The sequence below is a fragment of the Heloderma suspectum genome, chromosome 5 (genome assembly GCF_057233095.1).
Source record: "Heloderma suspectum isolate Gila_16-S chromosome 5, 16-S_ref, whole genome shotgun sequence".
Taxonomy (NCBI): domain Eukaryota; kingdom Metazoa; phylum Chordata; class Lepidosauria; order Squamata; family Helodermatidae; genus Heloderma; species Heloderma suspectum.
Genome location: NC_139462.1, coordinates 67,504,479 through 67,531,247, shown reverse-complemented (window position 1 = coordinate 67,531,247; position 26,769 = coordinate 67,504,479). Strand labels below are relative to the sequence as shown.

Below are 26,769 nucleotides of genomic sequence, written 5' to 3'. Positions count from 1 at the left end.
ATGCTTGCCCCTGAGACAGACAAATAAGCAAGGCAAAAGTTGAACCTGCTTAGTCCTCGACTTATAAAAGGCCAAAGCACACTGAACGTTGAGCGTGTGCAAGGTTGATTCCAGGGGTGTAGACATGGAAGCAAAGCAGGCAGACAAACTACTATCCTAGTTTAAATGAAAGTCCGACACCACCTGAGGCAAGAAGGAGGGTCAGGTCTGAGAACCACCTTGTCTCAGTGGAAGGTGAGGTAAGGCTGGTCTACTCTAAGTGCACACAGTTCACTGTACAGTGCGCAGAAGTCAAGGCCACCAAAAACGCCACCTTCCAAGAAAGGAGGTGCAAGTCCATTGTCGCCAGTGGCTCAAAGGGCTTAGATGAGAGTGCCTTTAGCACTACTGACAGTCTCCAGCTCAGTACAAGAGAACTGGTAGTGCCAGATTCCTGATCCCTTTCAGAAATCTCGTCACTGTCGGATGTGAGAAAACTGAAAGCCCTTCAACAGGAGGGTGAAATGCAGAGACAGCAGATGGACAGACTCTTAGAGATGACAGTTTGAGTCCTTTCTCGAGGAGGGAGAGGAGAAACTAGAGGATTTGGTGCAAGGAGCATCAGACCGGGTGAACGCCTTGAGCTCAAACAAAGGAGAAGAAAGCAGTCCACTTCCTTGCATAAAAACACCGCGCAGAAGGCTTGTGAGCGGCATCGAGGATCCTCTGTATCGTTACCAGAACCAGTTCAGTCCCTGTCACCCAAAGGTCCATGCCGTCAAGCAAAGACTTGCAAGCTCTGGGTGCTGGATCTGGCCATTCTCCCTGGTGAGGAAGGGTGGATGAGGTGGGAGGCAACAGTATTGGTGCTGCGCAATTCTGAGCATTGGAGCAAACTAAGGCTAGTGAGGCAACCACAGACTTATGAGTATGCACTTGGTACCATCTATCCCCATCTTTCCCAGGACTTTCGGAATCAGTGGGATTGGAGGGGAAAAGTATTAAAACACTCCTGTCCATGTGAGAATGAAAGTGCCTCCCAACAAACCTGTCCTGTGGCCTGCCTGGCTGCAAAAGGCTTGGCAAACAGCATTGTGCTGTGTGGCAAAAAGATCCACCTCCAGTGTGCCCCAGCACTGAAAAAGTGTCCTCAGGACAGATCTGTCCAACTCCCATTCATGGAAGATCAACTTAGTCCAACTGAGCTGGTCAGCCAAGATTTTGTCCACTCCAACAACATGGATCGCGACCAACCTAATCAACCAAGGCAAACACTAGTGAAAGATCTTGAGTGTCAGGGCAAGGAGTGAGAGCGATCTCATACTGAGATCGCTGAGAGCGATCTGCCCACCAGGTCCAGTAGGTGCTGGGTGTTGAATGCCAAAGTGGACTCGTGACAAATGAGCTCTGCCACAGGGGAGGTCAATACCTCCATTTGATCTGGAAGGAGAAAGGCCCAGCCCAATTGGGAGTCCAGCAATGCCCCAATAAACTGAAGACTTTGGGTAGGCTGTAGGTGAGATTTCTCTAGACTGAGACAGAGTCCCAGGCATTGCGGGTCACATCTATCACCCAAAGAAGGTGATTCCATGTTGACACCACCAACAATCAGTCATCGATGTACAGGTACATCTCACCACCTTGCATCTGAAGATGGGAATAGACCACTGCCATGCACTTTGTGAATACTGTTGAAGCGGTGGCGAGCCTGAAGGGTAGCACCCGGAACTGGTAGACATCAGTACTGATGGCAAAGCAGAGGTAGCATTGGTGCGACTCCTCTATGGTAATGTGAAAGTAAGAGTCCTTGAGGTTGATAGAGGCAAACCAATCTCCTTGGGAGAGCAGAGGGAGAATAGATGCCAGAGACACCCTGGGGAACTTCCTGGGCGGAATGTACAGGTTTAGGTCTCAGAGGTCCAGCATCGGCCAAAGCCCTCTGTCCTTCTTCGGTACTGTGAAGTACCTTGAGTAGAACCTGTTGCAGAGATGCGAGCATGGAATGGGTACGATAGGTCTCTTCCTGAGAAGTGTGTCAACCGCTTGGTGCAGAACAGATTATGGAGCCATGACTCTCACAGTACCAAGTGGAAGGAGGGTATCGAACTCGATCCTGTAGCCCCTCCGTACGATGGTGTATTGGCCCCAGGAGCATAATCAAGTCACCTGTAGTGTTAGAGGGGCCTAGAGATCCATAATGCTTGCTTAAATTCATTATTGGTGCAATTCCCTTGCTAGTAAGCCTCTGAGCACGTGAAGATGAGTCAATATATTCCACACTAATGAGCCAGAAGGCCTTATCAAGATGTGCCTGAGAAGCAAAGTTTGTTTATGCTGAGCCGCAGGTGGCTGTGCTGAGAACTAAGCCCTGCTAGCCTATGCTGGGAATGAACGCTAGGGGGCGCGTGCTGCTTTATGCTGCCTCATTGCTAACATGCATGGTATAAAACCCATTGTACCCCATGGCTCTGGGTTCAGAGAAGCTGTCTGATCCAACCACTGGGTACGCCTGTGTGCTGTAAGTTACTCAATAAAGTGCTCCTTGTAAGTAAACCTAAGGATCTGATTTATCACTATCTTGGCACCTCTAACCTAAGAGTTCAAAGCCAAAGGCCAGGGCAATGCAGATGGAAAGAACCCAGGAATCTGTGGTGATGTTGATCTAGGCAGAGAGAAAACAGGATAGAACAGTGACAAAGATGGGGGGTTGAGCAGCTGGATGAAGAGAAAGGGGGAGAGAGTCAAAGACACTGCCTATTTCCTCTGTCACTATTCTGGCAGTATTTCGAAGCCGAACAAGACTTCCACTGCTGAGCAGGTTGCTGGTGAGGTTGTTGCTGCTGGGCACTGAAGGTTGCCTGGCATGGGGTTGCAAAGGACCTAAACCAGTGGCACTGGCATGGGGCTGGAAACGGTTGCTGGAACCCCATCTTATATGCTGTAGTTCTGTCCTTCTGAACAAAGTACAGTGCTTCATCTGTCTTGGCTAGAGTTGTGAAGACAGATTTCCAGAAAAAACCCGGAAAAATTCAGAAAAAAGTGCTTATTTTTAATTTTTTTCCAGAGGACTGTGTTTGCTTTTTCCAAAAAATTGAACAGCTTTGGATTATGAAATATTTTCTTTTAGAATTTAAGACAAAGTATTTATATATTGTTACCCAGCCTCTACTTTTCCAAAAATGATTTCTAAAAACTATCTAATAAGAACACTTTTATAGAAAGACTAGAGATGTAAAATGTCTGGAAGTAATGAAGCCATAGGGAAAAGTATTTTTTTAATCCTCTCTGTAGGATTCCCAGCATAGTTAGTTCTTTCATTCCTTATTAAAATTATTGATCTAAAGTATATTTTAACGATAGACATTTATGCTTTTTTCCCAACATCTGAGAAGAGTCACCATTGTGCAATCTTGACAGTAAATGTGCACTTACCAGCTATTCTTTGTTCTCATTTCTTCTAAACACAGTCAGAAATATCCTGTTTTCTGATGCTGTAGCAGTCATTTAATGCAGTTCTAATCTATTCAGACAATAATTACAAATTTACTGAGTTTACTTTTAAAAGTTTTAAAATATAATGATAATTTTATGAGCAAACTAAGTCATACATAAAATAACTTTAGGAACAGAAAGGCTACTTTATGTTCCTAAAGCAGCCCTCCCCAACCTGGTGCCCTCGAGATGTTTTGGACTACAGTGCCCAGCATTCCTGGCCACTGGCCATGCTGCCTGAGGCTGATGGGAGCTGGTCCAAAATATCTGGAGAGCACCAAGTTGGGAGGGTATCTTAAAGCAACAAAGTGACTTTGGAACTGTAAAGAGAGATAAAAAAAATAAGTATTGCTTATTTTTCCATTTTTCCAAAATTTCCAATTTTTCAGAAAAGCAAAGAACCCCCCCCCCATTCTTTTTTTTCCATGGCCTCAAAATTTCCAGAAATCTTACATCTCTCGTCCTGGCATTGAACAGGCCTTGGCCATCAAAGGGGAAGTCCTCTATTCGGGACCGAGCCTCTTACGAGGGTCCCGCTGAGTGGAGCCACACAAGCCGACGGAGTGCGATGGAGCTAACCAGGAGCTTAGAGTCACAGTCCACCTGGTGTCTGGAGGTGTTTATCTGTTGCCTAGAAAGTTTCATTGCCTCATTTTAGAAGATGTGGCCTATGTCTCTCTTGTCCTCAGAGAGGTGCTCCAACAGCTTCCCCAACTTGTCTCACAGGAAGAGCTCATAGCCTGACATGGCAGCCTGGTAGCTGGATACCTTCAGGTACCAAGTGCAGCGGAGGGATACAGCATCCTTCCCAGAAAATCCAAATGTCGGCATTCTTTGTCTACCGGTGACAAATACGACTGTAAGGGGGATCACAGGATGGCAAAAACAAGGATAAAATAAAATAACGTGAAGGATAAAGTCAGAAGTATTAAGAAATAGAGAAAGAATAAAAACTTCAGCTTTGTCAATAGAATTGCTTCAAGATGAACTGAACACAAGAGAAGTTCACAGACGAGGCTACCACAACGGTGATCGAAAGAGAACTGAGGGAATAGGAGGGAACCAACTAGGGACATGCAAAGTGGGACGGTGGGGGAAGGGTTCCCGCCCAAACTCCTCAGCTACAGAAGTTTCCCAAATCAAGGCTCTGCATAGGTGAGTATGTACGACACACAAAGACCATGAAGAACAATTAATAAATTGTACATGTACATACTAAAAGTGTAGTAAAAAAAATAGCAAAATGCAGTCTTTTAAGATAAGCAAGAAGACACAAGTAGTTGTGATTTCTTTGCTCATTACAACCACAATTTAAAATATGAAGCAATCTGAAATATAAAATGCCCTGCATCATACCTTTCCTGTGTATGTCCTTTACATAAGGAGCCATTGCAGTTAATACAAAATCAGGAGTATATCCCAAGTCCTGAAAGAAATATGAAAATAAACCGCAAACACTTTTATCAGAAGAGAAAATTTTCACTAAATGTTCACACACAAAAAGACCCAGCAATTCAACAAAGTTTTCACTTCCTTTCAAAACAAAATTTCTCAGAAAGATATATTTTTAAGAAACTACACATGAGAAGCAAGAGATAAATACGTTATTCACCAATTGTACTCTATTTCATAAATGGTTAATTAGAAAACAAAATGAAGTTACTGTTCCAAAAAATAAAGCTGTAATCCACAAGGACACAATGCCCTTTTTAATACACAAGTCACAGTTCAATAGAGTTAAAGTGCATTTATGTGCACCAATTTCAGTGGGCTTATCCACATTAATGAAGTTATATGAAGTCCAGTATTCCAGGCTGACTACTATGAAACTGATAATCCTGTCCTCAAATCATTGCATCCTCCATTCACATCAGCCACAATCCCAGTGATGTTTAAATTTAACTGGAAAGGTCACATACCAGACCATCAGCAAAGGACTCGCTCTTTTTTTTGTTGTTCAGTCGTGTCCGACTCTTCGTGACCCCATGGACCATAGCACACCAGGCCTTCCTGTCCTGCGCTCTCTCCCGGAGCGTGCTCAAGTTCATATTCATTGCATTGGTGATGCTATCTAGCCATCTCATCCTCTGCCGTTCCCTTCTCCGTTTGCCTTCAGTCTTTCCCAGCATCAGGGTCTTTTCCAGAGAGTTTTCTCTTCGCATTAGGTGGCCAAAATATTTGAGCTTCAGCTTCAGTATCTGTCCTTCCAAGGAGCACTCAGGGTTGATTTCCTTTAGGATGGACTGATTTGACCTCCTTGCAGTCCAGGGGACTCGTAAGAGTCTTCTCCAGCACCACAGTTGGAAAGCATCAATTCTTCGGCACTCAGCCTTCCTTATAGTCCAGCTCTCACAGCCATACATTACTACTGGGAAAACCATAGCTTTGCTTAGACGGACCTTTGTTGGCAAGGTGATGTCTCTGCTTCTTACTATGCTGTCTAGGTTTGCCATAGCTTTCCTCCCAAGGAGCAAGCGTCTTTTAATTTCATGGCTACAGTCACCGTCTGCGGTGATCTTGGAGCCCAAGAAAGTAAAATCTGTCACTGCTTCCATTTCTTCCCCTTCTATATGCCAGGAAGTGATAGGGCAGAAGCCCTGATCTTCGTTTTTTTAATGCTGAGTTTCAAACCAGCTTTTGCACTCTCCTCTTTCACCCTCAACAAGAGGCTCTTTAGATCCTCTTCGCTTTCTGCCATTAGGGTGGTATCATCTGCATATCGGAGGTTGTTGATAATTCTCCCAGCAATCTTAATTCCAACCTCTGATTCATCCAACCCGGCATTTCTCATGATGTACTCTGCATATAAGTTAAATAAGCAGGGTGACAATATGCAGCCTTGTCGTACTCCTTTCCCAATTTTGAACCACTTGGTTGTTCCATGTCTGGTTCTTACTGTTGCTTCTTGACCCTCGTACAGGTTTCTCAGGAGACAGGTAAGGTGGTCTGGTACTCCCATCACTTTAAGAATTTACCACAGTTGTTGTGATCCACACAATCAAAGCCTTTAGTGTAGTCAATGAAGCAGAAATAGATGTTTTTCTGGAATTCTCTTGCTTTCTCCATGATGCAGTGAATGTTGGCGATTTGATCTCTAGTTCCTCTGCCTCTTCGAAACCCAGCTTGTACTTCCGGTAGTTCTCGGTTCGCATACTGCTGAAGCCTAGCTTGTAGGATTTTGAGCATCACCTTGCTGGCATGTGAAATGAGCGCAATTGTGCAGTAGTTTGAACACTCTTTGGCATTGCCCTTCTTTGGAATTGGAATGTAAACTGACCTTTTCCAGTCTTGCGGCCATTGTTGAGTGTTCCAAATTTGTTGGCATATTGAATGCAGCACTTTAACAGCATCATCTTTTAGGATTTTAAATAGCTCAGCTGGAAGACTGTCATCTCCGCTAGCTTTGTTGTTACTAATGCTTCCTAAGGCCCACTTGACTTCACTCTCGAGGATGAAGAGTTCAGTGACCGCACTATCATGGCTATCAGGGACATTCAGATCTTTCCTGTATAGTTCTTCTGTGTATTCTTTCCACCTCTGCTTAATCTCATCTGCTTCTGTTAGGTCCCTGCCTTCTTTGTCCTTTATCATGCCCATCTTTGCACAAAACGTTCCCTTGAGATCTCCAATTTTCTTGAAGAGATCTCTAGTCTTTCCCATTCTGTTGTTTTCCTTGATTTATTTATTTATTTATTCATTCATTCATTTCATTTCTATACCTCCTTGCTATTCTCTGGAACTCTGCATTCAGTTGGATATATCTTCCCCTTTCTCCCTTGCTTTTCGCTTCCTTTCTTTCCTCAGCTACTTGTAAAGCCTCATCAGACAGCCACTTGGCTTTCTTGCATTTCTTTTTCTTTGGGATGGATTTCGTTGCTGCCTCCTGAACAATGTTACGGACCTCTGTCCATAGTTCCTCAGGCACTCTGTCTATCAGGTCTAATCCCTGAAATCTATTCCTCACCTCCACTGTATATTCATAAGGGATATGATTTAGGTCATACCTGAATGGTTTAGTGGTTTTCCCTACCTTCTTCAATTTAAGCCGAAATTTTGCAAGAATCAGCTCATGATCTGAGCCACAGTCAGCTCCAGGTCTTGTTTTTACTGACTGTATGGAGCTTCTCCATCTTTGGCTGCAAAGGACATAACCAATCTGATTTCAATAATAACCATCTGGTGATGTCCATGTGTAGAGTCATCTCTTGTGCTGTTGGAAAAGAGTGTTTGCTATGATCAGCGTGTTCTCTTGGCAAAACTCGATTAGCCTTTGTCCTGCTTCATTTTGTACACCAAGGCCATGCCTGTCTGTTATCCCGGTGATTTCTTGACTTCCTACTTTAGCATTCCAATCCCCTATGATGAAGAGGACATCTTTTTTTGGTGTTAGTTCTACAAGGTGTTGTAGGTCTTCATAGAACCGATCAACCTCAGCTTCTTCAGCATCAGTGGTTGGGGCACAGACTTGAATTACTGTGATGTTGAATACTTTGCCTTGCATTCGTACTGAGATCATTCTATCATTTTTAAGATTGTACCCCAGTACTGCTTTTCCCACCCTTTTATTGACTATGAGTGCTACTCCATTTCTTCTAAGGGATTCTTGCCCACAATAGTAGATATGATGGTCACCTGAATTAAATTCGCCCATGCCTGTCCATTTTAGTTCGCTGATTCCCAAGATGTCGATGTTCAATCTTGCCATCTCATGTTTGACCACCTCCAGCTTACCTTGATTCATTGATCTGACATTCCAGGTTCCTAACCAATATTGTTCTTTACAGCATCGGAATTTCTTTTCACCACCAGACACATCCACAGTTGAGTGTCCTTTCAGCTTTGGCCCAGCTGCTTCACTCTTTCTGGCGCGACTTGGAAATACCCTCTGCTCTTCCCCAGTAGTATATTGGACACCTTCCGACCTGAGGGGCTCATCTTCCGGCGTCATATCTTTTAGCCTTGTGATACTTTTCATGGGGTTTTCTTGGCAAGAATACTGGAGTGGGTTGCCATTTCCTTCTCCAGTGGACCACATTTTGTCAGAACTCTCTGCCATGACCTGTCCATCTTGGGTGGCCCTGCACGGCATAGCTTATGGCTTCACTGAGTTACGCAAGCCCCTTCGCCACAACAAGGCAGTGATCCGTGAAGGGGCTCTTTTTTTTTTTTTTAAGGCATCCATTTTTACTAACTCATTACTTGCCTGCAAGCACCTCTGGCATAATACAGCTCAAATAATTGTATTCCCAAACTCAGGGAACCTTCTATTGCTGCTATTTCCAAACAGAAAGATATAATTTGGCTGAACCAAAGACTTCAGCAGGCGAGTCATTTCTGATCAATGCAACTGAGGAGGTGATCCCAACCTAACATTTTTCTTGCCACAGCACTTTGGAATAATTCTCATGGATGGATACAAATGGATCATGTTATGATCCAGGCTCCTTCAGCCATGCATATTTTCCATTCTGACACAACAGTTTCTACAGTTTAACCTCCACAAGAAAGATTCCAAAATGTTTCAGTTGAGGAAAAAACCTATATAATTACTGGCCTTGAAATATACAGACAGAAGAGCTAACAGTTACTTTTAAATATAAGCCAAAAATCTTACTAGGTCTAATCCCTGCACAGGCCTGCAGAAGAAGTGCATCTTTAATCCAAGTAATTGGAATTTCAGATAACTAAAATTCTAACACATTTCACTGTTCCAGCATTTCAAAAATTCAAAACATGTTAGAGGTACGTTACATCTCTAATGAATTCATATTTCAATAGACTGGATTCTTATTATTATTTCTTTTAACGTTTCAAAAAAGCAAATTTACTTACTGGAGATCTGACTTTGGCAGTAGCTAGCAAAGACATTGTAATTTCAGAAAGGTAATCAAAAACCAGGAAATCCAGCTTCCCACCATAGAGTAGTTGAGGAACTAATACAAGGAAATAAATTATCTTTAATAGAAAAAAATCACATCACAATGTAAAAACGTATTTCAAAGCAGTCCAGAAATATGGACTTTGTAGCAAACAAGCGTGTATTAATAACATTATTGCATTGAAGCAATAACTTCAATTCAATAAAATTGCACTGGACCTTATGCAAGGTCCAATGCATATGGTCCTTATCCTGGGAATGGATTATATAGATATTTAAGCACTGCATTAAAGACAGGTGGACAACCTGTAGCCCTCCGGATACTCAACTACAACTCCCGTTATTCCTGACCATGCTGGTCAGAGGCTGATGGGAACTGGTGTCCAGCAACATCTGGAGAACCACAGATTACTCACCCCCACATTAAAGGGAATTATTATAAAAATATAATTCAAAGCAAATGCACTATACCCAATGATTAATTTCCAAAAAAACAAAATGCCATGGCTCAAGTATTCTTGACAGACCTGTAAACACTAGACCTCAATTTCATGGGTGGCTATAGTGAGAGAAATACATTCTGCACATGCTCTGGGTTCTTCCATATGGAGAGGTCTTAGCACTAACAACCCAAGGCACTATGCAGCTATTCCATCTTTTTTCCCTTAACAGATTTCCCACGGGAAGGAAAAGGATGGAAGAAGTAGAGGTGGGTTACGGGTATGAGTCTGAAACTGGACCCTTCTGTAAAATTCTGTGAGTGAGGCAGGGTGATTGTGCAATAAAAGCTGCATCTGGAAGCACCCTCAGGCTTTCTACTGTGGCATATGACAGTGAAAGTAGGTTTGGGGTCCATTTTTTTCTTAAGTGACGTTTTACTGCCCATTTACATTGGGAAGGGTCAACTGAAACTAGTTTACAGGCCAATCCTATGTGTGTGTGATCCTAAGTAAATCTGATGGAATTCAGTGGGGCTTATGCCCTAGTAAAAGTACCTTTGGGTACAACCCTATGCATGTTTAGACAGAAAAAGGTCCTACAACTCCCAGCATTCCCCAGCCAATTATGCTGGCTGGCAGGGGCATTGCTTGGTATTTAAAGGGTATCTATCTATCTATATGCACCGACCCCCCACTTCAAGTTGGGCCCTGCTTCAGTGCTTCAGAAAACATCCCAGTTCTGCTTGGACCAATTTGGAATCAGTCCACTTCCTAAGTCAACGTTCAGAAAATTGAGGTTTTGTGCTTCCTATTGAATATGATGGGAAATTTTAAAAGCACTGTAACTTTTTTCTCTTGGTCAGAATTGGATGATAGTTGCAGGCATAGGAGAGGATTATACCTGCCCAATATCATAAGAACATAAGAAGAACCATGCTGGATCAGACCAAGGGTCCATCTAGTCCAGCATTCTGTTCACACAGTGGCCAACCAGCTGTCGACCAGGAACCCACAAGCAGGACATGAGTGCAACAGCACCCTCCCACCCATGTTCCCCAGCAACTGGTGTACATAGGCTCACTGCCTCTGGTACTGGAGGTAGCACATAGCCATCAAGGCTAGTAGCCAAGACTAGTAGCCATCAGAAATATAGGTACTTAGGGTTTTGTGCTACGTGCCTTTATATTTTTATTTTCTTTAAAAGAGAACTACAGATACATGATTTAGCAGAAATGGAAGAAAATTTCATGATTAGTTGCCCCATCTGAGGTGATGACATCTGCCAAATTGCAGAATGATAGTCACAGAGGGTTTTGCACAAGAGCAGCTTTGACATTTTGAAAGTCTCCAAAAGAGAACATACTTATTTCCCTATGTTTCTTGTGGGCCATCACTGTAAAAATTACAGGCAGCCTAGAGGTATCTCTAAGTAAGAAATCAGCAGAGCGTTAGAAGGATAAGTGCAGGTGCTATTTATTTATTTATTACATTTATATCCCACCCTTTTTCCTCCTTAAGGAACTCAAGGCGGCTTACATACTCCTCCTCCTCCATTTTATCATCACAACAACCCTATGAGGAGGTGGGAGTTCTCCAAATGGGGGGGGGGAGGAGTGATTTGCTTCCCCTTCCTCTCATCCCCCTCCCCCAATGGTTTTTTGGTAAATTTGTATGAAAATGGCAAAAGTCATAGGGGTGTCCCCAGAAAAGAAACCTGCAAAGTTTCAGAAGGGTCAGAACATGGATAGGGAATTATGATGCTTGAAATCCAGTTTAAGGCTTTTTCATAGTGAAGGGTGGTGGCATTGGAAGGATGGCCATCTCATGGTCCCATCCTTGTCCTCCCTCAAACCACAGTGGTCACAGCCAATGGTAAAATGTGCTCTAGGATCAGAAGTGGACCTGTCAGTCACTCAGCCACACTCCCTGCCTCCTCTACAACATTTAGAGAAATTCAACCAAAATGTTATTTCGAGATATGCCTGAGTCTGCTTGGGCTTCAGACCTTAGCACTTCAGAAGAATTTTGCAGGGTGTGTGGGGGTTGCACATCCTTAAATTAACTTTATGAGGTGAAGTGGCTGAGAGCTTTTTCTTGCATTTTAAAAACTGCAGAACCTATTTCAAAGCCCCAGCACTTCCTGGATCATGACGTCACATCATCCTAACCCTGGTTTTGGTATAATCTGCTGCCTGAAGCTATATGGGAGAAATTAAAGTGGAAAGGGAGAAAGAAGTTTGTGGAGGCTCATTAAATCCTTTGCTGTGCTGAAACAACTGAACTTCTACAGAAGCCAAAAGTTCCAGTTTGGGGAGTAAAATCAGATGCTGTGTAAATACCAATATTCTACAAGGAAGTCTCCCTTCCCTTCCCTGCCCTCCCCCCTCACTCTTCCTAGTTTCATTACAAAAAAGCTCCTAGCAATGGGTATGTAAGAGCAGAAATGCAGGGAGAGAAAACAATGAACAGATTGCGGAAGAAAAGGTAGCAATCTCCCTTTAGTTTAAAAGGCTGGTGCCTTCATATTACACTGCCTATTGGTCTGCTAAGGGGGTGAGTCCGAAAGTGTCCTAGGAACTACAGGGCTACTGAGATCAGAGGGAAGAAGCAGCCTTGTATTAAGGCAGATGATGGCACCGAGTATCCAGAACACATGCTCAGGTGTGCCATTACCTAAAAATGCCCATGCTGACTGGGACACATTGGGAGTTGTAGGACTTATTTCTGTCTAAACATGCATAGGATTGTGCCATTAGGTTGCAATCCTATAGCCACTTACCTGGTAAAAAGTCCCATTGAACTCTGTGGGTTTACTTCTAAGGAGACATGTATAGGATTGCATTGTTAGGTTGCAATCCTATGCACACTGTCCTGGAAGTTAAGTCTAATTCAACTCAGTTTTTTGTTTAAGTAAGAACACATTATCACACTGTGTACAGGTATGAAAATGCAGTGGAAAAATACTAAAGGAACAACAAATAATCCAAAAGCCAAACATAACTGTTTTTGTATGTGGCTTTTCCTGCTAAGCATAAGAGTAAAAAATGTTTACAGACTGACTCAGGCTTAACATCTGAGTAAAAACTTTACCAAATGTGACCTTCAGTTGGCTGTCAAACCGAAGAACATAATATTAAAATTACTTGAACAGCATGCCATTCAAAAGCACAAAAGCTGCAGTTCTCCGAAACATAGTTCCCACATGATTTTATTGGGGTAGTGTTATGTAGTGGTTAGAGTGTTGGCCTGGGACTCAGGAGACCTGGGCTAGATCTACACTAGTGCTTTTTATCAGTATTGAAGTGCACTGATAACCTCTGAGGCACATTACGTATTCTGCTTTTCTAGCATTATTTCCTGTTTTTTATTTCGTATTATCCAAAAAATACCACAACAGATGTCATTGTCTGCACTATGAAGTATAAATGTGCAGGGATATACCGTCACCACGATGGGATCCTATCAATATGACACAAGGTGTAGATCTGGCCCTGGGTTCTAATCCCCACTTGGCCATCAAGTTCACTGGGTGACTTTGGACCAGTCACTATTTGCAGCCTAACCTACCTCACAGGTCTGTTATGAGGATAAAATGGAGAGGAGAGGATCATGTACGGCTCCTTGGAGGAAAAGCAAAATATAAATGTAACAACCAAGTTTTTGGATGTTCACTTTGGATCCAAACATCCACAATAGCTTCTCTGTAGCTTCATACTCCAATTGCTAAAAATCAGATGAACCTAATTTTTTGCATGGTTGCTCAGAAGTGATTCCCACTGAGGTCAGCAGGATTTACTACTCCCTCTTGTTTAAAATTGCAAGCTCAGAATCATGTTTACAACATGCATTTACAAACCAGATTACTCATTTTTTCACCTCATTTTAATCACTTTAAGGATGAGCTTGATAATGTTAACTTTTGGACACGTCAAGGCTGAAGACCCATGCAAGGCGTTGCATGTAATTTGAGTCGCTGTAAACAACGTTAGCACCATCTGCCATCTTGTTCTTTCCTGATTTCATCAGCACATTGCTCTTCAAATAAACTTCAGATGAGTCAACCCTGTTTTGCTTAGACGGAAGCTTTTTGCTTGCTTGCTTTTTTCCTATTTGGATTTGTTTTCAAGCTGTTTTGCACCGGTCCCTTTGAATAAGGCCTCCCTTTCCAGCGCCAAAGTACATTGCCTAAAATAATCACGTCTGGATTGTTCATTCCCTTTTTCAGTTTAGAATTATGCAAAGTGATCCTGTACCAATTACGAGAGACAAACTTGGGTCAGCATTATTATTACTCATATTTGTATCCCACCTCTTTCTCCTCCAGACAGCTCAGAGTGGCGCACACAGATAGGGATTACCCACTTTATCCTCACAACAATCCTGTGAGGAAGGTTAGGCTAAGGGTTCTGGGCCAAGGTGACCCAGTGAACTGTACGGCTGAGGGGGGATTTGCACCCTGATCTCTCCAGCCCGAGTCCAACACGTTACTCTCTTCTACACAACAGTGGGTCAGAGAGTGAACTACCTGTCATTGTGAGAGCAGCAGTCTGTGCGTAAAGGACCGCAGTGAGAAGAATACGAAATGGAGTCGGGGAAGGAAACGCGTGTGAGGAATTTGCTTGGGAAGAAACGCGGCTTAGGAGAACATACAAATGTGTGTCGCATTTTTAGGGAAACGGAGGCAGCAGGCGGGGGCGAGGCATGGTAGGGGCGTACGAAGGATCTTACAACGCGCTTCTATGCATGTTTTCTCAGAAGTAACTCCCACTGGCTTCGACGACACTCTCCCCCGCATAAGCGTGCACAGGGCCGGGCAGCCTTAATAAGGAAGCTGTGAGCACAGGCGAAGAGCGCTTCTGTTTCCCGCCTCTTTGCAAAGGCTGCAGCTTGCGGGGGTCTCGGCATGCAGCCGGCAGGAGGAGCTGCCGGCGCAGGGCCAAGGGCCAGACAGTCGTCCCCTTGCCGCTAGCTATGCGGCCGAGCGCCACCCTGCCGGCCCTCGCGCGGCTCCCTCGCTAGTACCTGCGGCCGCCGTGTCTCCCCAGAAGCCTGAGGCGCAGCCGATCCGCACAGGGCTCGGCTGAGGGGCGCACGGTTCGCTGCTCCAGCGGAGGCCGCGGCTGCTTCCCGCCCCCAAGAGTCGAGGGGCAGTGACAGCTGCCCGAAGGCCCAGCAGCGCGGCGCAGCTCATGGTGTCTCCTAGGCAGGCACGGCCTGGGCGGGCTCCTCCAAGGGAAGTTGCGCGGGGGAGGAAGAGGCGCCGACAGGCACCGGCTGGAAACCTTCGCCCGGCCTCTCTCTGGTCGCGGCCAACGTAGCCGCCTCCGCATTGCTGCTAATGGTTCCCTCAATTTTCGCGACTGGAAGGTTCCCTTTTTTCATGGCGGCCTCCAGAAAGCTTTTATCCCCTCCCTTGGGGCAGGGCTTTTGTGCCTTTGTCATGTGGATGACAGGCAGAAATTCAGCGGGCTAAGCTCCCCACCAGGGTTTTAGTTGTTTCCCTAAATGGAGCCCGTGTGGAATTCCCACTCTTACTGAATGGTGAAAACTTTCGTCGCATGGAAATGCCGTGATGGAAGCTGCTGCACCTTTGGAAATTTTGCCTGTTGTATTAAAGGCACAGCAACCCCTTCAGAAATAAATGTGACAGCCCTAGTCTCTGTATTAGAGCTTCACCTCTTCAATTTCTGCTTGTCATGCAGCTGTTAAAGGCACAGGAGCTCTGCAACCCTTTACACACTTTTTAAACATGACTGCCAGTGGACTGAACCCAGGTTTCAGTCAGAACTAGTCAAGAATCTGAAACCTGGAGCAGATTCACCACCCCACTGACATCGGAGCCACCAGCTTCCACTGAGGCAAGCAAAGTGTTATCTACAAAAGTGGCTGTAGCTTACATAGGATTTTATCCAATGTTAGCCCTTAGAATGGACCCATTGAATTAAATGGGACTTAAGTTAGCCTAACATTGGATACAACCCACAAGAACATAACAAACTGCCTTATATCAGGTCATTTAGCCAAGTATGTCAACTGTAGCTGGCAGTGGCTGTCAAGGGACTCATCACTTACTATCTGATCCTTCTAAATGGGGATTGAACCTGGGAGTTTCTCCATGCAAAGTATGTGCTATGGTCTCTTCTCAAGCATGTGCCTTTTTCACTGCTGGTTTTAGTACTGATTTAGGGTGCAATCTTATGGGGATAGTCAGTGGCCTCCAAACTCAGGTGACTGCTGACTATCCCTATAAGATTGCACCCTAAATCCAATGCAAGGTGGGCGGAACGCGGAGGGGAGCTTTTCCGCCGCACTCTGGTCGCTCTGCATTTGCGGCTAGACAGCCAATTTTGGCTGTCTAGCCAGAGCGGGGGCAGGGCGGGAGGCTAGATGGCACATAGGAAGAGTCATATCGGCACTTCCGCTGTCCCCTCCCCACCACCAGGAACGCTCCCTTTTCCCCCCTCCATGCAGGCAGGAGGGGAGGGGGTGGAGAGGTGCTTTTCTGGGAACCAACTGGAGCACTGGCTCCGAGGTTGGTTCCCAGGAAACAAAAAATCCTATGGCCGTCTAGCGGCCCTTTTAAAAATGCCCTTTTTAAAATAAAACATTATCTAAATATACAAGGAAGGGGTGATAAACATCCATTTCCAGTGCAAGATCTTACATGGTTATGTCATTTTTTCCAGTATTAGCACCGAACAGGGCCAGCCCAAGAAGTTTTGCTCTCTGAAGCTAAGGACAAGATGCCCCCTCCTTCAACCCTTCCATGTACAGAAGCGGACTAGAGTGGCAGTTGAATCTTACTTCAACATGGGCAATTGGACAGCATCCTCCACTGCACCTGAGGGCAGCAGGCTAACTTACAAGGTGTAGCAGGGTAGTTCGTGTGGCACACATAGCTCGATCCTCCAACACCTTGCCACTGCTCCCCATCCCCTAGCATCCACCTCCTGAGGCAGCTGCCTCAGCTCTGCTTAATGGTAGGGCTGATCCTGGGACCTAAATATAACCTAAAATGAACATAAGAAGAGCCATGCTGGATCAGACCAAGGGTCCATCTAGTCCAGCATTCTGTTCACACAGTGACCAACCATCTGTTGACCAGGAAACCACAAGCAGGACACAAGTGCAACAGCACACTCCCGCCCATGTTCCCCAGCAACTGGTGTACAGAGGCATACTGCCTCTGTACACCAGCACATAGCCAGCAGGACTTGATAGCCTTCTGCTCCAGGAATCTATCTTTTAAAAGCATCCAAATTGGTGACCATCACTACATATTGTAAATTTAATGTAAATTTCTACATGAAAAGAAATTCAAATTATCATCTGGCCAGGGATGTAATTCCATCTTTGAAACAAGTTTAGATAGAGCTTGAAAGGAAGGTTGCTGTGGTTGAGATCCCACTTATGGCACTTTGAGAACCTTGAAAGAAAGGTGAAAAACTATAATGTTCAAGCCCACTGTGCAAAACATGTGCAAGAGCATTTTCTTTCCTGTACATAGTTCTTACTTGAGTCTGAACAGTGGATTCAATTAAGCTTACTAATAATCTGGGAGAGAAGTGCCATATTTAGGGTCAGCCTGAGATTTTGACCCCAAATAAGGCAATTATAAGCATTTTAAAATTGTTTTTGCTTCCGTTTGCTGTTTACATTAAAAAAAATCAGTTGATATCATTTGAGATACTTCACTTCAACGTCCTCCATACAACAATTTGACCAGCAGGTGGCTCTGTTGCACTGCCTGTAACATTCTGGCCAAACTCTAAAAATATCTAAACGCCTATAAAAAGAGCAGACAGGTATTGTTCTTTTGAGCAATACTATTTGTAGTTCATCATATAGTGTGCCAGCTTTTAATCAGGTGACCACTTTGTCATGAGCACAGGCTGTGATTTTGCACACTGCTGCCATTCAAAAACTCTAGAAGATTTTTGGTTGCAAAGTCAAATGGAATACCCAAAAGAGAGCAACTGGAAGAACATTGCTTCTCAGCCATATTAACATGTCTTTGGGACACAACGGAAATGTAGCTTGGTTTTTATGTTTATTACAATGAAAAATGCAATACTATTGCATGTTGGAGTTTTGGATTTTGTTTCATTTTTTTCATTCCGAGCATAAGTCCTAACAGACTCCAGTGCTACCACAAAAAGCCAGCAGATGGCAGTCTGTAGTTATTATGGAGATAGTCAGTCTATTCTAATATTGTTTGATACAGGTTCAGAAGCTGTTTGATGTTCCAAAACTTAATTACAAGTCCATTACAATCCTAGTGAAATCTGTGGAAGTCATCCCTTTGGCTTCAAGGGAGTCAGGATCACATCCCAGCTACACTTGTATGAAAAGGGTTCATGATATAGAAAGATTGTATTCACTGAATACCACAACTGCTGTTGGATCTTAGAGGCATGTTCTTGTGCTGCTGCTGGGCTCTATGTTGTTGCTGTTTATTCGGTCAGTCACTTCCGACTCTTCGGGACTTCATGGATAGGGGTGGACGAAAGTCACTTACCTGTCCTCGAAGGACGTTCGCGGTGGGGGGGAGGCGCTTCGCTGGTCCCCCCGCGAAGTTCAGGCCGGGGGGGGGAGGCTTCCCGCCTCGCCCCGGCCGAAATTCAGGCCGGGGAGGAGGCTTCCCGCCTCGCCCAGCCGCAAATGCGAAAGTTAAAAAAAAGAAAAAAAAAAAACGCCCCCTGATAGGCTCCGTGACGAGTCACGTAGCCTATCACGGCTAGATCTACAAAGTCAGCCATGATAGGCTACGTGAATTGTCACGTAGCCTATCACGGGTGACTCCCATAGGGAGCCGCCATTCGCGTTCCTTATTTAGTCGCTGTAGTCTACGTAAATGTTTACGTAGACTACAGTGACCAAATAAGGAAGGGGAATGGCGGCTCCCTACGGGGGCCGCCATTATCCATACACACTTTTTTTTTTTTTTAAGTCACCCGTGATAGGCTACGTGACGATTCACGTAGCCTATCACGGCTGACTTTGCAGATCTAGCCGTGATAGGCTACGTGAATCGTCACGGAGCCTATCAGGGGGCGTGTTTTTTTTTTTCTTTCATTGCAATGGCGGCGGCGGCGGCAACCGGTCGAAAGACCAGCTGCCGCTCCCGCCCCGCTCGAACACCCGCCGAACCGCCGGCCGGACCAGCCACCGGGAGGGACATTCGGTGAAGGTAAGTCCCGTCCCGGGGGGGGCGGGGGGGCGGAGGATTTCTCCCCGAAACTTGTTCGGGGGGCCGAACATGTTGGCGCTCGGTCCCCCTTAGTTTCGGGGAGAAATTCTCCGCCAACCCTATTCATGGACCAGCCCACGCCAGAGCTTCCTGTCGGCTGTCGCCTCCCCCAAGGTCGAGTCCGTCACCTCCAGAATATCATCCATCCATCTTGCCCTTGGTCGGCCCCTCTTCTTTTTGCCTTCCACTTTCCCTAGCATCAGCATCTTCTTCAGGGTATCCTGTCTTCTCATTATGTGGCCAAAGTACTTCAGTTTTGCCTTGAATATCATTCCCTCAAGTGAGCAGTCTGGCTTTATTTCCTGGAGTATGGACTGGTTTGATCTTCTTGCAGTCCAAGGCACTCTCAGAATTTTCCTCCAACACCACAGTTCAAAAGCATCTATCTTCCTTCGCTCAGCCTTCCTTATGATCCAGCTCTCACAGCCATAAGTTACTACGGGGAATACCATTGCTTGACCTATGCGGACTTTTGTTGTCAGTGTGATGTCTCTGCTCTTCACTATTTTATCAAGATTTGTCATTGCTGTCCTCCCAAGAAGTAAACGTCTTCTGATTTCCTGGCTGCAGTCAGCATCTGCAGTAATCTTTGCGCCTAGAAAGACAAAGTCTGTCACTGCCTCCACGTTTTCTCCCTCTATTTGCCAGTTATCAATCAAGCTGGTTGCCATAATCTTGGTTTTTTTGAGGTTGAACTGCAACCCAGCTTTTGCACTTTCTTCTTTCACCTTTGTCATGAGGTTCCTCAGCTCCACCTCGCCTTCAGCCATCAAAGTGGTATCATCTGCATATCAGAGACTGTTAATCTTTCTTCCAGCGATTTTAACTCCAGCCTTGGCTTCATCAAGCCCAGCACGTCGCATGATGTGTTCTGCGTACAGGTTGAATAGGTAGGGTGAGAGTATACAACCCTGCTGTATTCCTTTCCCAATCTTAAACCAGTCCGTTGTTCCGTGGTCTGTTCTTACCATTGCTACTTGGTCGTTATACAGATTCCTTAGGAGGCAGACAAGATGACTTGGTATCCCCATCCCACCAAGAACTTGCCACAATTTGTGATGATCCACACAGTCAAAGGCTTTAGAATAGTCAATAAAACAGAAATAGATGTTTTTCTGAAACTCCCTGGCTTTCTCCATTATCCAGCGGATATTGGGAATTTGGTCTCTAGTTCCTCTGCCTTTTCGAAACCCAGCTTGAACATCTGGCAATTCTTGTTCCATGAATTGCTGGAGTCTACCTTGCAAGATCTTGAGCATTACCTTACTGGCATGTGAAATCAGTGCCACTGTTCAATAGTTTGAACATTCTTTGGTGCTTCCCTTTTTTGGTTTGGGGATATAAGTTGATCTTTTCCAATCTGTTGGCCATTCTTGTGTTTTCCAAATTTGCTGGCATATGGCATGCATCACCTTGACAGCATCATCTTGCAAGATTTTAAACAGTTCAGCTAGGATACCGTCATCTCCTGCTGCCTTGTTATTAGCAATGCTTCTTAAGGCCCGTTCAACCTCACTCTTCAGGATGTCTGGCTCTAGCTCACTGACCACACCGTCAAATCTATCCCTGATATTATTATCCTTCCTATACAGATCTTCCGTATATTCTTGCCACCTTTTCTTGATCTCTTCTGCTTCTGTTAGGTCCTTGCCATCTTTGTTTTTGATCATACCCATTTTTGCCTGGAATTTACCTCTGATGTTTCTAATTTTCTGGAAGAGGTCTCTTGTCCTTCCTATTCTATTGTCTTCTTCTGCTTCCGCGCATTGCTTGTTTAAAAATAATTCCTTATCTCTTCTGGCTAACCTCTGGAATTTTGCATTTAATTGGGCATATCTCCCCCTATCACTGTTGCCTTTTGCTTTCCTTCTTTCTTGGGCTGCTTCCAGTGTCTCAGCAGACAGCCATCTTGCCTTCTTGGTTTTCTTTTTCTTTGGGACGTTTTTTGTTGCCGCCTCCTGAACAATGTTGCAAACTTCTGTCCATAGTTCTTCGGGGACCCTATCTACTAAATCTAGTCCCTTAAATCTATTCTTTACCTCCACTGCATATTCATGAGGAATATTCGTGAGCTCATATCTAACTGGTCTGTGGGTCTTCCCTATTCTCTTTAGTCTGATTCTAAATTGTGCAATAAGAAGTTCGTGATCTGAACTACAATCAGCTCCAGGTCTTGTTTTTACCATCTGCATAGATGTCCACCACCTTTGGCTACAAAGGATGTAGTCAATCTGATTTCGGTGTCGACCGTCTGGTGAAGTCCATGTATAAAGTCGTCTCTTAGGTTGTTGGAAGAGAGTGTTTGTTTTGCACAGTGAGTTGTCTTGGCAAAATTCTATCAGCCTATGTCCTGCTTCATTTTGTTCTCCCAGACCATGCTTGCCTGTAATTCCAGGTGTCGTTTGACTACCCACCTTAGCATTCCAGTCTCCTGTAATGAAAATAACATCTTTGTTTGGCGTACTATCCAGTAGGTGCTGCAGATCCTCATAGAACTGATCTACTTCTGCTTCTTCAGCATGTGTGGTTGGGGTGTATATTTGGATCACTGTGATGTTAAATGGCTTACCCTGAATTCGAATTGAGATCATTCTGTCATTTTTTGGATTGTATCCAAGCACTGCCTTAGCCACTTTATCATTAATTATGAAGGCTACTCCATTTCTTCTGTGGTCCTCTTGTCCACAGTAGTAGATCTGGTGGTCATTTGATGTGAAGTGGCCCATTCCAGTCCATTTCAGTTCACTGACACCCAAAATGTCTATATTTGACATCTCCCAATAACCACATCCAATTTGCCCTGGCTCATAGATCTTACATTCCAGGTTCCTATGGTGTGTTGATCTTTAGAACATCGGATTCGTCGTTCACCACCAGCACCATCAGCTGCTAGCCGCCCTTTTGGCTTTGAGCTAGCTGCATAATCACATCTGGGGCTAGTTGAACTTATCCTCTGTTCCTCCCCAGTAGCATTTTGACCATCTTCCGACCTGGGAGTCCCATCTTCCGATGGTATACCGACATATCTCTGGTTGTACTGATCCATTTAGTTTTCATGGAAGGAATACTGGGGTGGGTTGCTGTTTCCTTCCCCAGGGATTGTATTTAGTCTGACCTCTCTGCCATGACCTTCCCGTCTTGGGTGTCCCTTCATGGTTTCATGACGTCATTGAGGTGCTCCAGCTCCAGCACCACGACAAGGTAACGATCTCCTTTGCTGAAGTAAAAGCTGGGCTCTATAGTGCACATTTATTTATACGATTTATACCTTGCTTTTCAACATTTATAAGTACTCAAAGCAACTTACAAACTTTGTTTAAGAAACAGTAAACAATAAAATAATACAGAGGGAGGCCATCTCTTTGGCCAGGCAGAACAGACCCTCTCCCTGCCATCACAGCCTCCCTGACATTGTCACACCACAGTCATTTTGTCATTCAGTCATACGGACATTTTAAGCATTAGCGCAGCTGCACACTTTCCAAAAGTCATCCCACAGTCTCAGACTCTCCAGGGCATTCTCGTAAACATGCTGATAGGGGCAGCAGGACCACATGTTTAGCCTCACTCCGAAAATTATGCCACTCCTCCAGCTGTCACCATGTTCAGTATAACATCTGAAGTGGGTAGCCACTTGTAATCATAGAAGCTCTCTACACCAGCCTAAAATCTCGCATTTGAAACAGGGCTTTCTGCTTCTGTTTTAAATGCAGGATCTGCATTGACGGACTCCCTTTCTGGGTGCTTCCTTCCCCCTCCCTTTCCCCCCTCCTTTCCCCCTTTATCTCAGTCTTCCATATGTTTCATTATACAGCCACTAGATGGTGCTGTGGTCTAGCTCCTATTGCGGCTTTTCCTTTTTCACAAGGGAATTGAAGTGGAACTCAAGTGTGCTAATTTGATAGCTCATTATCTCTGATCTTTTTAAAAAATGGAATAAAGGTCATTTAGTGTGGGAGACGCCTGGAGGTTAACGACGTCATCTAAAGGACCCACAAACTTCCATGAGTAACCAATCTTAATAGCAGAATAAAAGCTCTTTGCGAAGAAGCCCATAGAAGCTTCCAATGTGCTTTATAATCCTGATTAGGGTAATAAATAGTGCAGGAGCCTCCATGAGTACAGGAAGCTTCCACTTCAGAAGTTGTATCAAACATGGTGGGGTGGGAGGAACAGCATAATGGGGGCAGGGCCAAATGTGCGGTCCCATTGTTCCTTTCACCATGCTTACCCTATTCCAGGGCCAGCCCTATCATTAGAGTGAAGCAGTCGCCTCAGAAAGCATATGCTGGGAGGCAGAGCAAAGTGTTGGAGAAGAAACCTGTATGCCATGTGGCCTGCTCTGCACCCCCTAAGTTAGCTTGCTGTCTTCAGGTGCAGTGGAGGATGCTGTTCTATCATTAGCCCAATTCACTCAGCTTTTGTACATGGAATGGGGGAGGGGGGTGCCATCATGTTATTTGCCTCAGGCAGCAAATGTCTTGGGCCAGCCCTGTCTTATTCACATGAGTAATTTCTATAGTGTGAACTGTATAGTCTGTTCTGGTCCCTGTTGACTTCATGGACCCATGAGGGACTGGTATAGACTGAAACATCCCATATATTTGAAGTAGAAAAGCACCTAATCTAGGGATGGCAGAGAATTCCGCCACAGATCCCGCTATGCTATTTGCGTTCCCCTTATTTTCGCCATCATAGTCTATGTAAATACTTACGTAGATTAAGACGGCCAAAAAGAAGGAACGCAAATGGCGGTGGCCATAGCCGCCGCCATTTGCGTATGTGGGTTGTTATTGTTGTTTTACCCAGAGCCCTCCGCAGCCAGAAATCCGGCTGCGGACGGCTCTGGCTTGGCTGGGCCTGGCCGGCTGCTCTGCGGAGCTGCCGCGGAGCACAGCCAGCCGCGGAGGATTCTGGGGGGGAGGAACAGAGCGCCTCCCCCCACCGGCCAGGATTCCGGGGGGAGGGATGGAACGCCTCCCCCCCCACCATCAGCATAATCCGCGAAAGGTAAGTGATTTTCGTACATCCCTAACCTAATCACTAACCCTTGTGCAGTTGAAAAACTACCCTTGGTTGTACATCTCCATCAGCTTTGGGAAGGGATCTCCCTTGCTGCATTGGGACAAATTAGTTTGAGCAATACCTAATCAGAGAAGTAACTATTCAACGCTGCAGCCAAGATTAGAGACACAAATAAAGAACTTCGGGACTTCAGCCTCGATTATACTGAAAGTACAAACAAGAGGTGACACTGTGTCCCAGATCAGCCCCCACATTAGCTAAACAACTCATGAAGGACATATGGTAGGAATTTTGTATTACTGCGGACAAATGACAAACCAGTTTTTGAGCAATTATTTTCATGCACATTGGTAACACTGCTTAATACAATGTTCTGCAAACATATTTGCTGTATCACATCCAGTAAATGTGTTATTTCTGTTTCTAGCCTTTTCCTGTTTGATTTCACTGCATCAATACTTATCCACAAACAATTGAATTTGTTGTAGACTCTGTCCTTGCCTAATTGCAAAGTATTGTACAAATATTTGAGCTGATTATTTATCTTCCCCTTGCACATTAGTGCAACAGTTCTTTGTTTAATGAATGGAGTTCACTGCTCTTCCGCTCAAGGTAAAGCATACATTGCAATCTCTTTTGAATGAAGAACTTAAAAAATAACCTTTTATAAATGAACCAAAGTCCCTTAAACATCTATAAATCAACAAAGCATTATTATGCAGTGGTGTACTCTAAAAGCTGGGGTGCAAACTAATAATAGAACAACGTTAAAATCTGATGTTGAAAATGCTTCCAAACTTTGTTATGTGTATGAGCATAACCCCAAAGGAATACAGCCACTCTATATGCAAATTACTTGTTATATGCTCTGAGACACATGAAAACTACAGCTTGATGAGCTAATAACAATTAAAATTGTAAGCAACAATTGTCTTGTTCATTACAGAAAAAAACATTGTTTTCTTTCTATCTAATGTTATTATATAGGGGCCGCGGTGGCTTAGTGGTTAAGACGCTGAACTGCAGACTGGAAGGTCGGCAGGCCAGCAGTTCGAGACCCGAGTGCTGCGTGACGGAGTGAGCTCCCGTCTTCAGTCCCAGCTTCTGCCAACCTAGCAGTTCGAAAGCAAGAAATTGCAAGTAGATAAATAGGTACCGCCTCAGCGGGAAAGGTAACAGCATTCCGTGCACCTCGATGTTCAGTCATGCCGGCCACAAGACCACAGAAGCGTCTTCGGACAGCGCTGGCTCTTCGGCTTAGAAACGGGGATGAGCACCGCACCCTAGAGTTGGACACGACTGGTTGGGGACACCTTTACCTTTAATGTTATTATACAATTGTCCTCCCTTATAATCTGTTTAAGCTACAGTCCAATGTTCAGTGATATGTGCTGAATAAAATCCCTGTGATTAGCATAAAGAGATTAAACCCTCTGAATTTGCATATAATTTTTGTATGATTGCATGTTTAGGGTAATATTATCTCTATTACCAGAAGAAGCATAGACCAAAGAAAAGAGCATTTTCAAATAAAATTGTTAATTTTAATTAGAAATGGTGCTGAACAAAAATAGACATTGAGCAGTATCCAATGGTACTCCTACACAGAGTAGACATATTGAAGTAAATGGACCTAATCTAAGTCGGACTACCTACTTAGTTTTGGATACTGCTCTGTGTTCTGTTTTTCAGAGACTGCCTCAGTTAGTGACAGGAAATTGGATAAGATGGACTGCTGCCCCAATAACATTCCTTGTAGAATTCCATAGCGGATGTGGTTCACTCAGACCTGCTCAACTTGACACTCAAGAAATGCCAAACAAAACTCACCAGCTCTGGTATTTCTCACCTCTCCCCAGCCCCATTTTTCCAGGTAGGCAGCAAAAACTGATTTATTTATTAATTGTATCTCATCCTTCAAACTATAACATTTCTAGGGCAACTTACAACAATGTGGCAAAAACTAAAAAGAAAACAATAAACAAAAGCAAAATGAATAAAACAACAGGATAAAACAGCAGCTTTAAAAGTACAATTTCCACAGAGATTAAAAGCCATGGAAAGGTCTTTGCTTGGCACTGAAAGAACAATAAGATATGCATCAGGTGAATCTCCTTGATGAGAGCTTTCCATAAATAGGGCACCACAGTCAAGAAGTGCCACTCCCCAAGTATCACCCACTTCAGCCCAGATGGCAGAGGTACCCAGACGAGTGCTTCTGAAGATGATCTGAAGGAGCATATGGTCACCCTCAGGTTGGAGCAGGTGCCCAGGTCCCAAGCCATGTAGGCTTTAAAAGTAATCACCATTGACCAGTTCCAGTCAGCAGGCTAGCAACTGTGTTCTGAACTCACTGCAGTTTCCAAGCAGTATTGAAAGGCATCCCAACGTATAATGTGTTTAAGTAGTCTAACCTGGAGGTTGCCACAGCATGGATAACTAGCTCTGTTAAGGAAGGGTTGCAAATAGCACACAAGACCTACATGGTGGAAAGTTCTCCAAGTCGTCGAGGCCATAATTTGCCAGATTAAAAAGTGGCAACCCTCATCTTTCTCTCTTTCTCTCTTTCCTCATCTTTCTATCTTATCTCATCTATCATGGGGATAACCAAACCAAGAGTATTAGAAATTTCATAGCACAATAGCATATTCTCAACTTCCCTCTGCATATAGACTGAATGAGTGGAGGACAATGGGGATTATGCC

General features: G+C 44.4%; 1 protein-coding gene across 7 annotated transcripts in view; it reads right to left on the bottom strand.

Moving 5' to 3' along the window:
* The window catches only part of LOC146343979 (uncharacterized), a 95,113-nt gene extending 79,962 nt beyond the window's left edge, over window positions 1–15,151 (bottom strand). For all 7 annotated transcript variants that reach the window (XR_014792111.1, XR_014792109.1, XR_014792108.1 and 4 more), the window contains exons 1-3: window positions 14,812–15,151; window positions 9,304–9,404; window positions 4,828–4,897 (exon numbers count right to left, since the gene is read on the bottom strand). Coding sequence is in view for 3 of the 7 variants with exons in the window: in XM_084856315.1 (XP_084712441.1) it covers window positions 4,828–4,897; window positions 9,304–9,404; window positions 14,812–14,980 (340 nt within the window). In the remaining 4 variants the exon portion in view is untranslated. The remainder of the gene's footprint in view (window positions 1–4,827; window positions 4,898–9,303; window positions 9,405–14,811) is intronic.
* Window positions 15,152–26,769: the final 11,618 nt, after the last annotated feature.